General features: G+C 38.2%; 1 protein-coding gene across 1 annotated transcript in view; it reads right to left on the bottom strand.

Moving 5' to 3' along the window:
• The window catches only part of LOC124787832 (vacuolar protein sorting-associated protein 13D), a 557,316-nt gene that overhangs the window by 13,607 nt on the left and 529,129 nt on the right, over nucleotides 1-14,580 (bottom strand). Inside the window, exons 63-66 of the mRNA XM_047254770.1 lie at nucleotides 11,492-11,604; nucleotides 11,206-11,346; nucleotides 8,755-8,886; nucleotides 1,939-2,110 (exon numbers count right to left, since the gene is read on the bottom strand). Coding sequence (XP_047110726.1) covers nucleotides 1,939-2,110; nucleotides 8,755-8,886; nucleotides 11,206-11,346; nucleotides 11,492-11,604 — 558 coding nt within the window. The remainder of the gene's footprint in view (nucleotides 1-1,938; nucleotides 2,111-8,754; nucleotides 8,887-11,205; nucleotides 11,347-11,491; nucleotides 11,605-14,580) is intronic.

The raw sequence follows: 14,580 nt of genomic DNA, 5'->3' as shown, positions 1-14,580 counted from the left end.
GACTGAGAGAAAGAAGACTTCCCAGAAGTGCAAGAAATAACTGTTTTCACGGTCTTTAATGGCCAAATTTGTATAATAAAAATAATAATAATAAAATAAATCTGCATACCAATCCACAATGGTAAATGAGTTCTTCATAAAAATGAAATGTTATTTGGCAAGTGCCTCCCGGCAGGTAGACCTGATCATCTGGTGCAAGTCTTCAGTGACTTGCACGTCAATCAGGATGAAATGATGATGATGATGATGATGATGATGAAGATGACACAAACACCCAGTCTCTGGGCAGAGAAAATCTCCAACCCAGTTGGGAATAAAACCTGAGCCCCCAGCACGACAAGCCAGCACACTGTCCACTCAGCTACAGTGGTGGACAGTTTCTTCATAAAGCAAGCAGTCTCGTCTCTTTCATGTAAAGGTAGTACTTTTTTTCACAACTCTACATTGTAGACAGAAAGATACTACCACCACCACCACCACCACCACCACCACCCCCTCTTTCTTGCATATCTTTTGTTCTTTTTTGGGTATGCACTTTAGGGAAAGAACCTTTCATGTTCTTTTAAGATATTTTTATAGACTTATTACTAACATTGTCAGTGTTACTGCAACTTAAAGAGTTTTAGTAATTGTGTCCACCTTATCTGCCTCTAATGTTGTTGTTGTTGTTGTTGTTGTTGTTGCTGCTGCTGCTGCTGCTGCTGCTGTTGTGGTCTTCAGTCCAGAGACTGGATTGATGCAGCTGTCCATGCTACTCTATTCTGTGAAAGCTTCTTCATCTCCAAGTACCTACTGCAACCTATATCCTTCAGAATTTGCTTAGTGTATTCATCTCTTGGTCTCCCTCTATGATTTTTACCCTCCACGCTGCCCTCCAATACTAAATTGGTGATCTCTTGATGCCTCAGAACATGTCCTACCAACCGACCCCTTCCTCTAGTCAAATTGTGACACCAGTTCCTCTTTGCCCGAATTCTATTCAGTACCTATTAATTAGCTACATGATCTACCCATCTAATCTTCAGCATTCTTCTGTAGCACCATATTTCGAAAGCTTCTATTCTCTTCTTGTCTAAACTATTTATCGTCCATGTTTCACTTCCATACAAATACTTTCAGAAAAGACTTCCTGACAACGATGTTAACAAACTTCTCTTCTTCAGAAACGTTTTCCTTGCCACTGCCAGTCTACATTTTACATCCTCTCTACTTCAACCATCATCAGTTATTTTGCTCCCCAAATAGCAGAACTGATCTACTACTTTAAGTGTCTCACTTCCTAACCCAATTCTCTCAGCATCACCTGATTTGAGTCGACTACATTGCATTATCCTCATTTTACTTTTGTTGATGTTCATCTTACATCCTCCTTTCAAGACACTATCCATTCCGTTCAACTGCTCTTCCAGGTCCTTTGCTGTCTCTGACAGAATTACAATGTCATCGGCAAACCTCAAAGTTTTTATTTCTTCTCCATGGATTTTAATTCCTACTCCAATTTTTTCTTTTGTTTCCGTTACTGCTTGCTCAATATATAGATTGAATAATGTCACAGATAGGCTACAACCCAGTCTCACTCCCTTCCCAACCACTGCTTCCCTTTCATGCCCCTCAACTCTTATACCTGCCATCTGGTTTCTGTAAAAATTATAAATAGCCTGTTGCTCTCTGTATTTTACATGTGCCACCTTCAGATTTTGAAAGAAAGTACTCCAGTCAACATTGTGAAAAGCTTTCTCTATGTCTACAAGTGCTAGAAATGTAGGTTTGCCTTTCCTTAACCTATCTTCTAAGATAAGTCATAGGGTCAGTATTACCTCATGTCTTCTAACACTGCCTCTCATACAGTTTGATAAGAAACAAAACCAACAATTTGATACACATATCATAGTAAAGTGAATATTGATTGGTGTACTACATTGTTCTAAGATTATTTACCTGTTTAGCTGTAATTTCATCATCACAGCGAACTCGTGGCTTCTTGACTGCCTCCTGCAGCACCACAAGCCTTTCACTGGCAGCTTCAGCTCTGACTGTCAGTTCAATATAATACATGGGGCTGCCACTGCTAAGTGACATTTCTTGCACTGCTTTGCAGAAAAACAAGTCACTGAAACAAATTCACATGTGTTATTATGTAAAACAGGTAGCAATATTTTTCTTTACAGGAAGAAAAATATGTTGACAAAACAGAAATCATGTAGTGAAAAAGTATTATCAAACATACAAAAATTTAATGGTTTTCAAATATACTGTAAATGACTAAGTAGTTTTCAAATGGTTTGAACTGTTTGAGTTGATTGTTTCATCTCGGGCCATGCTGCTAAAATCAGATAGACAAAGTTAATTTTTAGAGTTTGAGTGCAACATTCGGTCACTGTGATTGCACCAACATACAATATTTCTATATTTATGATGTTTAGATATTCACACTTATCAGTTGTATTAAATACCATGTGCAATAGACAATACAATAGTCAACGACTGCTACATCATGGGTATGACAAATCATCACCACCTACTGTCAACCATGCCGACTCACATGGAAGTTTAAAATAGGAGCTACCAGAGAAGTGTCCATTGGAAAAATAGCAATTCCTTGGCAACAATGATATATGTAAGTATTGTGCCTCCCTCAGAGTATCCATTAGGGCAACAGCAAAGGAGTTATAAATTCATCCATTAGACTATGGATGTCTGGGATCGCAAGGCTTGAACTTTGAAGTTACAGTTATAGTTACAGTGTGTAAACTTTTAGATGGCAGACCTCTCCCTAGTCCTGCATCGGTAGAAGTCGGTAAACGTCGGGAGGCTTCGGTACGCACGCAGTTTCGACTGCTGCCAACATTACGTAGCTGACTGTGTTGTACAAGGTAGCCATTGTCGTCTGCTTCGTTATTGTTTTGCGCTGTACTGTTCTGTGTGTTTTTATTGTGCAGTTGTGCTAAAGACTATCAAAATGAGTGAAGAGGCAGTTGCTGGCCCATCTCGGGAGTCGCCAACAACCCCTACCGGTAGGACTACGGTTAGAAGGAAGCCAGTATTACATAGCGATGCACGCAAAATTATATTGTGTGTGATTGAATTCTGCAAAAGGGAAAGGGGGCAGAAAAAATTGCTTCACTCCATTTACAAATCTTCAGTGAGAGCTGCTACACACACAGGACAAAGCATGCGCAGCATTGGAAGATTCAAACAGTTTTCCAAGAATCATCCTGGCGTATCACCACAAATGCCTGGCAAGAAAAGGTGAGTTTCCATTTCGATATTTTGTTCACGATCACTTTGAAGGAGCCTCCTATTTCGTCCGAATTACCTTATATTTACCTCCTCTATGGTATAGAAAGAATTGTTAAGAAGAAACCACTTTAAACTACATTTGAAAACACTTGTTCTACCTATCAGACATTTTATTTCCATTGTTAGACTGTCAAAGAGTTTTACGGCTCCATATTTTACCCCTTTCTGTGCAAAAGTTAGTTTCATTAAAGGATAATGCAGATCATTTACCCATCTTGTGTTGTCTTGTGAATAGCTCTGTTGCTCTCAAATGTAGATAGGTTGTTGATAATATAGTTTATAAGTGAGTAAATGTACTATGAGACTGTGGTTAATATTCCCAGCTGCAAGATGTAGATGTGTGAACTCCACTTATAATTCTAATTACTTTTTTGTACAATAAATACTTTATGCCAAAAAGAGGTGTTAAGCCAGAATATTATGTCATGTCCTTACCTAAAAGACAAGTCCTGCGACCAATATTGAGATTTAGTTAAAGTAAAGATGGAACTTATGGTGTGACACAAAAAGCCAGAAGCCACACATGTTAGGCTGCTGGAGCCAACTTGGGCGGCCTATGGGGAAAAAGTCACATGCCTGGGTTACAGTAGCCCAGGAGAGTGACTCAGGGGGCCTACTGAGACAAGGGATACGTTACTGAATTAATGAGGTGACGTTCTTAGATGGTTAAGATAAATAAGGTGACAGAATTAATGAAGCAAAGTCCTTGGGCAATAATTGCGAGAGAAAGAACGAAGCTATGAGGAGGGGGTGGGGGGGAGTCTTTTGGTGGGGGGTACAATATATCACAAGAAGCCAATGGAAGGCATAGGATGAATTTGGCAGCCTTAGAGGGAAAGACTTTCTAATCTCTCCATACAGCCTCTGAAACATAACTGAAGAAGTAATATAGCCAACGAAGCTTTGACATTGTGTCATGTCAGGGATGGCAGGCTCTAAGGGGAAAGGCAAGTGGAGGGGTCCAGCAGGAGATTCATAGCACACAGCTTTGGAAGAGAAGCAGACACCTGTAGTGGAGATAGGCCTGAGAAATGGTCATGGGCGGAGACAGCCATAGTGTTCGGCTGACGTTGCTGGGCGGAATTAGATAGAGGCAAGGCTCTGTTGATGCTATACTGAGATGACGGTTTCAGTTAGTAGATGGAACAATGATAGACAGTTACTGTCTCACTGCAAGGACTTGACTTTAGTGGGAAGACACCTCAGCTAGAAGGTCAATCTGACGAAGATTCCGAGTAAACTTCAATGTTAACAATTCCGTTTAGTGCTTGTTCATCTCATCATCCTCCCATCTCCTACATGTAAATTAGGGAATTTTCATCGGACAATCAAGTCTCCCATTCAGTTCAGTCAACCAACTGCATTCCCCATATCATGAACTCCTGTCACTCAATCCAAGACAAAACCTAATCTCAGAGCACAACAGTTATCCCGCAATACTTCAATGAATGAAAATATGCTAAATATGTCTAAGTTTTCATCAATATGCACTCCAAAGAACTTACAATTTTCTACTCCATTTATTATTTCTTGAGTATGTAACCAACTGTTTTAAATAAAGCACCAAAAAGAGCAGGTACAGAACACTGTTGTCCACTAAGCAATGCAAATTATGCTGACTGCAGTAGTGGTAATATAATTGTATTCATGGAACATTTCATTGTAAAGCAAGAGGAGTTCAATGACGTGTCTATAGTTGTTAGCTGATGTGGATGTTCAAAAAGAATGTGTGGTTTTGTTCCATTTAGCACTGTAGTAAAATTTGAATAGAAGGCATCTGTCATGAATTTAATATCTGGTACAGTTATGCACACTGCTTGAAAGGCTGTGCAGTTAAACAGAGAGAAGTTTACACAAGCAATTTTGATTGGAAGACACATTTCTCAACATAACAGGTATATGCATGAGATAGGATCATTAAAGTTAATACAAGATGCTCAGGTTGCAAGCTGGTGAATGTTTGCAAACCAAAATTGGGGATGATGTGCTTCGGCTGCATAAAATAATTGCCGACAAGAAGCACCTTTTACTTTGTTCATGCTGTTTGTGTATGGAGACTAGAGCTTGGCGCTTACTCTCCCAGAAACTACAACCATTTCACTCACTAAAGATCTTCAAAATAGTCAAATGTCTTGTGTACACACGTTGTGATAATTTGTTTTGCCAGATGTTGGCCTTTTCTGCTTATTATGTGTAACACAGGTTTTTGCTCCTTCCAACATATTTATCATTCCCAATTATATTGTTCTTAAGCTGACTTCAGACTCATCTACCACCTATAATTAAGTATAAGATGTGACTAATATTTTGAGGATGCTTTCAAGATTCTGCTGTTAATATTCTTATTTTTGGGTTGCAATCATGCACACATCTATTTAATACCATATTGCAATTAATTAACACAACTGTCTCAGGCAAGCAGAAGAATTACATGTTACCATGTTGATTTAGTTAAATTTCTGTTTATACAGTAAACTGCCTAAATGTTACTTAGAGATAACTAAGCAAACCGAAGACAGCCCACATCTAGCAGCAATAAATATAAACTAGACAATGTATTCATTCTTCCAATAACCGAATTGTGGCACAACAAGCGATACTTTTTAAAACTTAATATGTTACATTGAGGTGACAAAAGTCATGGGATGCTGCCTAACATTGTTTCAGACCTTCCTTTGCTTTATATAGTGCAGCACTGTGACGTGATGTGAATCGAGTCACTGAAAGTCCACTGCAGAAATACTGAGCCATGCTGCCGCTATAGCCGTACGTAACTGTGAAAGTGTTGCAGCTGCAGAATTTTGTGCACAAACTGACCTCACAATTATGTCCCACAAATGTCCAATGGGATTTGTATCAGGTGATCTGGATGGCAAAATGATTCACTCAAATTGTCCTGAATGTTCCTCATACCAATTACACACAATTGTGGCCTGGTGACATGCGTATTGTCATCCATAAAAATTCCATCATTATTTGGAGACATGAAGTCCATGAATGGCTGCAATGGTCTCCAAATAGCCAGACCTAACCATTTCCAGTGAGTGAGGTATCAGAGGACCCAGTCGATTCTGTACAAATGCAGCTCACACCATTATGGAACCACCATCAGCTTGCACAGTGTCTTTTTGACAATTTGGGTCCATGGCTTCATGGGGTGTGTGCCACACTCAAAACTTACCATCAGCTCTTACAAACTGAAATCTGGACTCATTTGACCAGGTCATGGTTTTCCAGATGTCTAGGATCCAACCGACCCAGGAGAGACACTGCAGGCAACGTTGTGATGTTAGCAAAGGCACTCATGTCAGTCGTCTGCTGTCATAGCTCATTAACACAAAATTCGCCACATTTTTTCTAATAGATACATTTGCGTATGTCCCACATTTATTTCTGCAGTTATTTCATGCACTGTTGCTTGTCTGTCAGCACTGACAATTCTACGCAAACACCACTGCTCTTGGTCATTAAGTGAAGGCACCAGCCACTGGATTGTCCATGGTGAGAGGTAATGCCTGAAAAGCGGTATTCTCATCACACTCTTGATATTGTGGATATCAGAATAGTGATTATCTTATTATTTCCATGTGCCCCATGCATCCAGCTCCAGCTACCATTCCATGCTCAAAGTCTATTAATTCCTACCATGTGGCCATAATCATGTTGGAAACCTTTTCACATGTATCATCTGACTTCAAATGACAGTTCCACCAGTGCATTGTTGTTTTATACCTTATGTATGTGATACTACCACCATCTACATATGTGTATATTGCTATTCCATGACTTCTGTCATCTCAGTGTATAATGCGTATATACTCTTTGAAATGCTTGTATTTATTTATTCAAATAATCCTTTTGGAGAGCATGTAAATCAACTTTGGCTTTTCTTCCTTCTCTCTCTCTCTCTCTCTCTCTCTCTCTCTCTCTGTGTGTGTGTGTGTGTGTGTGTGTGTGTGTGTGTGTGTGTGTGTGTGTGTGATTTTCTTTGCTCTCAGACTTACTTTATTCTTTGAGACTATCATTCCTTTTCTTTCTCGGTCCATGTCCTTCCATTTGTTTACCTCTTTCTTTCCTGAAATCCTGCCTTTAATGTTGCTTCTATAAAAAGTGTTCTGTTATCTATTAGGTGAATTCTAATTTCAGTGTTTCTCAAACCTCTGTCAGTTTCAGTGAAGCATATGGATTTGGTTTTGCAGCTATTTAATTAGCTAAAGTTTTGCTTGGTTAGTCTGTCAATCATTTAGTATGTGTCTCCATAAAACTGTAGTCTTCTTAATCAGTTTGCTTCTCCATTTTCAATGCTTAATCTTCATTTGCATTCATGATTGCACTGCTTTTATGTTCTAGCATTTTCCTTAAAATTCTTCTTTCAACTTTTTCCAATTTGTCATGATACTCAAATTTTGTTACTCTTGAGGTTTTCTGCTGCATACAGTGTCTCGGGCCTTACCATAGTTTTATAGTGTCTTAGTTTTGTATTCCAGGACCAAGATTGTTCCTTACCATTTTACACTATCCTTCCTCCCTTTATTGTTTAGCACTGAAGCTGAGGCTGTGTTGACTAATCTACACTCTTTGTGAGACTACCCTTAGTGTGAAGGGGAAGGTATTAGAATGGTGTGATTTCCTTCATTTTTGGCCCTGTCAACCTAAGTTCCTGTTGCTCCCTCTTACCCTTTTCCCACCTCCACCAGCTCTTTCCTCTGTCAAAGAAGAACCTGTAATTCTGAACAAGTACTGTTTCTTAACATAGATATATGCAGCATAGACGTAGTACTACTGATGAAGCTACAGCAACTGCAACGTGAGGCAAAGGTTGATTCCCTTATAAAAATACCCATAAAGCTAGTGTGGACACCCCAGACAGCTCACTGGTTACCTTGAGTCCACATCTGAAAACGCCCAATTTCTATTCATTGACTCATGAAACAAAAATAATTAGTTTCTCTATTTTAATATTTCAATTTTGGAACAGAGAAACAATGATTGATGTACAAATACTTACAGGATTAATATCTGTAGTAGCGGTGGGAACTGTTGCACAAAATTATCTACCTCAGCTGCATTTAATCTACACAAAGCCCATCATTTTACAATCTTTCAGTCCTTGTAAAAATTCATCCTTCTATTCTGCACTTTTTATTTCAGTACTTTTTTGTTTCATGTGACATCATATAAACACCTTTCCCCAATGCAAACAGTTTTTCTAACCTCTCTCTCTCTCTCTCTCTCTCTCTCACACACACACACACACACACACACACACACACACACACAAACCCCAGTGCGCGCGTGCCGCTGCTGCCCCCCCCCCCCCCCCCCCCCCCGCCTCCTCCTCCTCCTACTCCCTCTAATGAAACCTTTTATTGCTATTTCTTATTTTTCAGTTACAAATATATCTCATCTATTAATAAATAAGATTGATGGAAAAAAGTGTTTTATTTTGCTCACCCTAAATTTATTTCCAGAACTATATTGTGACTGGCTGCAGCTGGTCCACAAGTAAATACACGAATTATCTCACTGGACACCAAGATACGAAGATCTTCTGCTCCACTTCGTAGACACTCATATGCAATAAATCTGAGAAATATAAGCAATGTTGTTAAGAGAAACTTTTGGCAATAAGAAGTAATAACTAAAGAGAATGACACAAAGGATGAGTGTGAAAAGGACAGTCACAGGAAGCAGATACACACAAAAGACTACAAAAACACAATCTACTACATTTCAGTCCCTGTAAATATTACACACCCATATTTTTAATATTAATCACAAAATCTGTCACTCAACCCTGCAGCCCTTCTAATGGTGGTAAATGTCGATTTTACTCTGCATGTACTTCAAGAGAACTATACACTTCTTTGGAACAAAATTTAATGGTTGAAGCTTTGTCCTCTTATGGACTCAATAATCATAAACATAGAAGATAATGCATGGAAGTGACACCTGTTAAAAATAACCAAATATACAAAGCAGAAAGCAAACAAGGTGGAAATTATGTTCGTAACCCTAACATTTGTGATTTAAAATTATATTAGGAATCATGCACGGAACAAGTAGCAAGAAGTACAGGAAGCTGTCAAACCAACACCAAATCAAAAATTTCAGGCAGTTTCAGGAATACTGTTGCATAAGAACATACATGTAACAACAAACATACCATCTGTTTAGCTTCATTTTCAATCAGGAAAGAACGACATATTATCAAACATTAAGTGTAAGAAAAAGCTTAGGAAAATTAGTGTAATAATTAACTTTACTATACTTTATAGGTATACAATCTCTGACCATTCAGACCAAGTTAATGTGACATTACTGCAGATAATAAGATAGAAGACAATGTGCAGGTTATATGCTCCTGGGGTTCAAGAGAGAAGATGTGAGAGATTCAACAATTCCAATTCTAGAAATAAATGCAGAGAAAGAGAGAGAATTATAACAAAAATAATTTACAAGGTGTAAAGCCATGAAAAATATTTTGAAACAGTTTGCATAAACACGGAGAGTAATTTGGGAAAGAAAAAGCACTGTCTAAAGAAAAAGATTTGTGTCAGATTTTTGGATTGTTTAGTCTTAAAAAATTGTTAAATAATTCAGCATTGTGTTATATTCATCCGAGGTGAACTGAAATGTGTGACGATAACTTATGCCATATTTTTTTATTAGGTGAATTGAAATTTGATGATAACATATGCATTGTTTTAAATAAGACCATCATTACTGACAATTTTTCTGTAAATACTTACTTTTGCACTGCCAAATAACCTGCCCCCCCCCCCCCTCAAGAAAGTCATTCCTTTCAAATTTATCAATGAAACAGAAATTTTGGAAGATAAGTATGATTAGTACTGCATGATCAGCCTGACTGCAACATCCAAATGGTGAAATGAAAATAATTAAATTTATTGAGATGAGTGTCTCAAGCAGTCAGTATAAAATGAAATTACTTTATTAGAATCCTGGAAAAAATATGCACATTAATATAATTTAGAAGCTTGAGGTACCCATAATATAGGCACCAATTAGAAAAAGAAAGAACATGCACTAAAAAGAGTCTGTGGTATAGGTTTTAAAGTTGCAGCCCATGGACACCTACAAGTTGACAATGTAGGCTGATAATACTTAACAGGCTATCCAATAATAATCTATGTTTATTTCACATATGGTTATAATAGAGGGAAACATTCCACGTAGGAAAAATATATCTAAAAACAAAGATGGTGTGACTTACCAAATGAAAGTGGTGGCAGGTCGACAGACACACAAACAAACACAAACATACACACAAAATTCAAGCTTTCGCAACAAACTGTTGCCTCATCAGGAAAGAAGGAAGGAGAGGGAAAGACGAAAGGATGTGGGTTTTAAGGGAGAGAGTAAGGAGTCATTCCAATCCCGGGAGCAGAAAGACTTACCTTAGGGGGAAAAAAAAGACGGGTATACACTCGCGCACACACACACACACACACACACACACATCCATCCACACATATACAGACACAAGCAGACATATTTCACATTTCTGCTTGTGTCTGTATATGTGTGTGTGTGTGTGTGTGTGTGTGTGTGTGTGTGTGTGTGTGTGTGTGCGCGCGCGCGCGAGTGTATACCCGTCTTTTTTTCCCCCTAAGGTAAGTCTTTCCGCTCCCGAGATTGGAATGACTCCTTACTCTCTCCCTTAAAACCCACATCCTTTCGTCTTTCCCTCTCCTTCCTTCTTTCCTGATGAGGCAACAGTTTGTTGCCAAAGCTTGAATTTTGTGTGTATGTTTGTGTTTGTTTGTGTGTCTGTTGACCTGCCAGCACTTTCATTTGGTAAGTCACATCATCTTTGTTTTTAGATTTATTTCACTTATGTATGATTTTTTGGAAGTTAATTAAAAAAAAATCAAGACTTACAGTTCTGAATAATTTCTATCATTGATATCATAAAGATATCGCAATCCTGTGCTTTGTTTTGAGTCATATGGTGGCAATAGACCACTTGTACCTATGACACAACGAGTTTCACGGACTTTTTGGCGATTTATTCGTATTGAGCTGAAACATCACAATTAATTTGTGTATTACATAAACCTCAAAGTTGCAAAATAAAGTTCTACAATATCACATTAAACTAATACCTCCACACTAAATTTTTAGCATTTGTTACAGAAACAAGTAACTCACAATCCAAGCAGCTTACCTTCGGCTGGAATCTCTTACAGCACTTGCAGCTTCAGAAGCTAGATCCAAAACTCCAACAACAGGTTTAGTTACTGTTCCTACAAGTCCTTTACCAAGTCCAGAAATGAAGCCCTGTCACACAAAAAATAATAAATAAATAGGAGGCAAATACAGCAAGTATTATATTTTGTACTGTGCTATTTTGGCTTCCATAGTTACAGCTTTTAACCAAGATAGTGATCAGTCAGAACATAGTTACCACCCACTTATCATGGGAATGAGCAAGTAACTTTGCAAACAAGATGAATGAAAAGGGGCACAGCAACATCATTTAGTTATCTTTGTATGAAATGTGATTTAATCAAATTTGACTAACAGTCTAGTATAGTGGTCTAGGATTGTTCTAGGTATTAGATTTTGGGCATTAAACAGGGAAGTCTTCAGTGCTGACTTCTTAAAATTAGGAACTGAAAGTTATTGATTTTTTTTACAGGTTTAGATACCCACAAACCTGATCATTAATACAATTCTTACACATCATTAATATCTCAAAAGATATCGCTTTTATTGTAAATACAATCATGTGAAAAATCTCATAATCTGATTTAGCATGTGTGCATTGCTGGTTGATCACAAATTTAGAAGGCTCAAGCAACCACTCTAAAACACCCTACAATTGCCCAATCAAGTTAAGGGACACTTCAAAATCACACATCAAAAATTAAAGTTTGTCTAACTGGCACCCCATTATCAACTAAAATTGAGTGTAAATCACTCTGTCAGCCAATAGCTTCCCTCTTTTGAACATGCAAAAGGAAGGAACTTAAAATGTTGCCCAGAGTGAGTGCCATTCCACAAGCTCCATCTTATCAGAGGAAATAAGTGTTCATCTAAGGTTAGTGTCTGAGACAGAGGAGAACAACGACTACTTTGTTCTTCTTATAACGTGGAGGAAGAGAATGAGGACTACTTCATCCTACTTACAAAATGGAAGAGTACAGAATTTCATTAGAAACAACTTCCTGTTTATCACATCTGCCACTAACTCTCTCTCGTTTTGTTTTCAATCCTTTGCATTGCCCATGAAACAACAGCCTAACAACAGTCAGAAGAAGTGTTTTTCAGGGAGAATAATTTTGCTGCACTATCAATTTTCTTATTTCTGACAACACCACTATTTCTTGGCACCCAGCAAAATGCCATCTCACCTTCACAGAACAATTCTGTTCGGTATCATCTGGATTAATTTATCCACTGGCTGGATTGTTTGTAAAGTGAGATGACAAGGAAATTCTGACCATCTTGAAATGTCATAAAACACACAGAAATGACTTTGTAAATAAATCTAGTGACACAATAAGGAAAACAATAAGAGATTCTCCCCCCCCCCCCCCCACCCCCCCCCCCCCCCCCCCTTAGCTTATAAAAAAACAGCTATAGTACCATGTTCCTCCGACAGCATGTCATGAGGAGAAGTGCTTATAACATATCCCCCCATTTCCACTTTTAGCCTGGGTATGATAAGCACCATCAAGGATATGTGCTTCATTGCTGTTTGAAGACAGAAATGTTTGCTACATCAATTAGTGCATCTGGATGACAAATAGCTTGTTTTCTTGCAAGTTTTGCTCAATTACCCAAAAAAATGACTGTGCAGCCCAAGTGCTGATGAGAAGAAACTCTGACATAGACAGGGCTTTGTATAATGTTGAACCAGGTGAAAATATTACTGTATATTAATAGGTACCTCGCAAGTCTCAGCACAGAGGATGTTAATGGGACTGGTTGTCATGGTGGATGGCATTAAAGAACTACAAATAGGAATGTGTGGCTGATGTGTATACGGTAGTATCATAATCGAGTCTCACATTAACGAAAGTTTCACTGATTAATCTGCTTTCCAATTCTCACTGTTAAGAAAATTTAAAATGTTTAGCCCTCTAGTTTCATGGCATTCTGGTTTGAACTGCCACAGATGGCAGTTGTGTGCACGTGATGTGTGCTTGCTCGTGCGAATGAACGTGCGTGTGTGTGTGTGTGTGTGTGTGTGTGTGTGTGTGTGTGTGTGTTTCTTTTTCTGCTGAAGGCTGTGGCTGAAAGCTAATGTGTAAGTATCTTTTAGATGTGCCTGTCTGCAACTTAATATGTCATCTTTATGGTAAGTAGCAACCTAAATTTTCCCTACATTGTTAAAAATTATTTATAGCCACAATAAAAAGAAAAAAACTCAAAATACTCTCCTGGGGTACAACATTCTCTTGCGAGAATTGATAGGCGCACATTTTGAATGTCAACATATTAGAACAACCATTTAGCAAGGATCACAGCATATTACGAACTGTTCACTCAATCTACTATATATAATTAATGGCTGATATCTCCCAGTGGTTTCTGGCAGTGAGTTGAAGATTTCAAAACTGCTTTATTGCACACCTTTCTGTGCCAGATCACAATGCAGGTCCCCATTCCTTCTTGGTTTGGTATCACAGTGCATAAAATTTCAACAACTAATGACTTTATGGAATAAATATATTGGGAAGTGATGACTACTGTCAATATTTTTTTTCTTAAAAGGAATATGACAGGATAATATGAATGACTGTTTTGAAGATGGAAGTTTTAGTTTGTTTTTGTATGAGAAATAACTACTCATGACTTTTTTATTCAGCAACCACCCCCCTCATTATCACACTTGTTTTAAAGTTGTGGCTTTTCAAAGTATTTTGTACCATACTCACAACCTAGAAAATAAAGATGAGATAATCATTGCATGTGGCATACACAGTTCCACTGTAATGCTGAATGGTGGCTTCTGAAGCATTTTCAGAGCTTACAATGACAGGGGACTGATGGTGCTGACCAGCTCACGCTCTGGAGCCACCCAGCCTGTATATGCAAAGTTCTTTGAATTTCTTGCCATTTGGCACCACCAAATGGCAGATGCAACAAGTATTATGCAATTATGACCTCCAAACAGTTGGAAGGAAGTGTCTTGAACATAATAAGAGTACTCTGATTTGAAACTGCTGATGCTGACAAATTATACTGAAATTGATAATGGATGACAGGCTCCTAACTCACAAATCATCATCTTGAAATATTTGGAAA

Source organism: Schistocerca piceifrons, chromosome 3, assembly GCF_021461385.2.
Source record: "Schistocerca piceifrons isolate TAMUIC-IGC-003096 chromosome 3, iqSchPice1.1, whole genome shotgun sequence".
NCBI classification, from domain to species: Eukaryota; Metazoa; Arthropoda; class Insecta; order Orthoptera; family Acrididae; genus Schistocerca; species Schistocerca piceifrons.
Note: the sequence above shows the minus strand (reverse complement) of the source record. Positions and strands in the feature narration are given on the sequence as shown.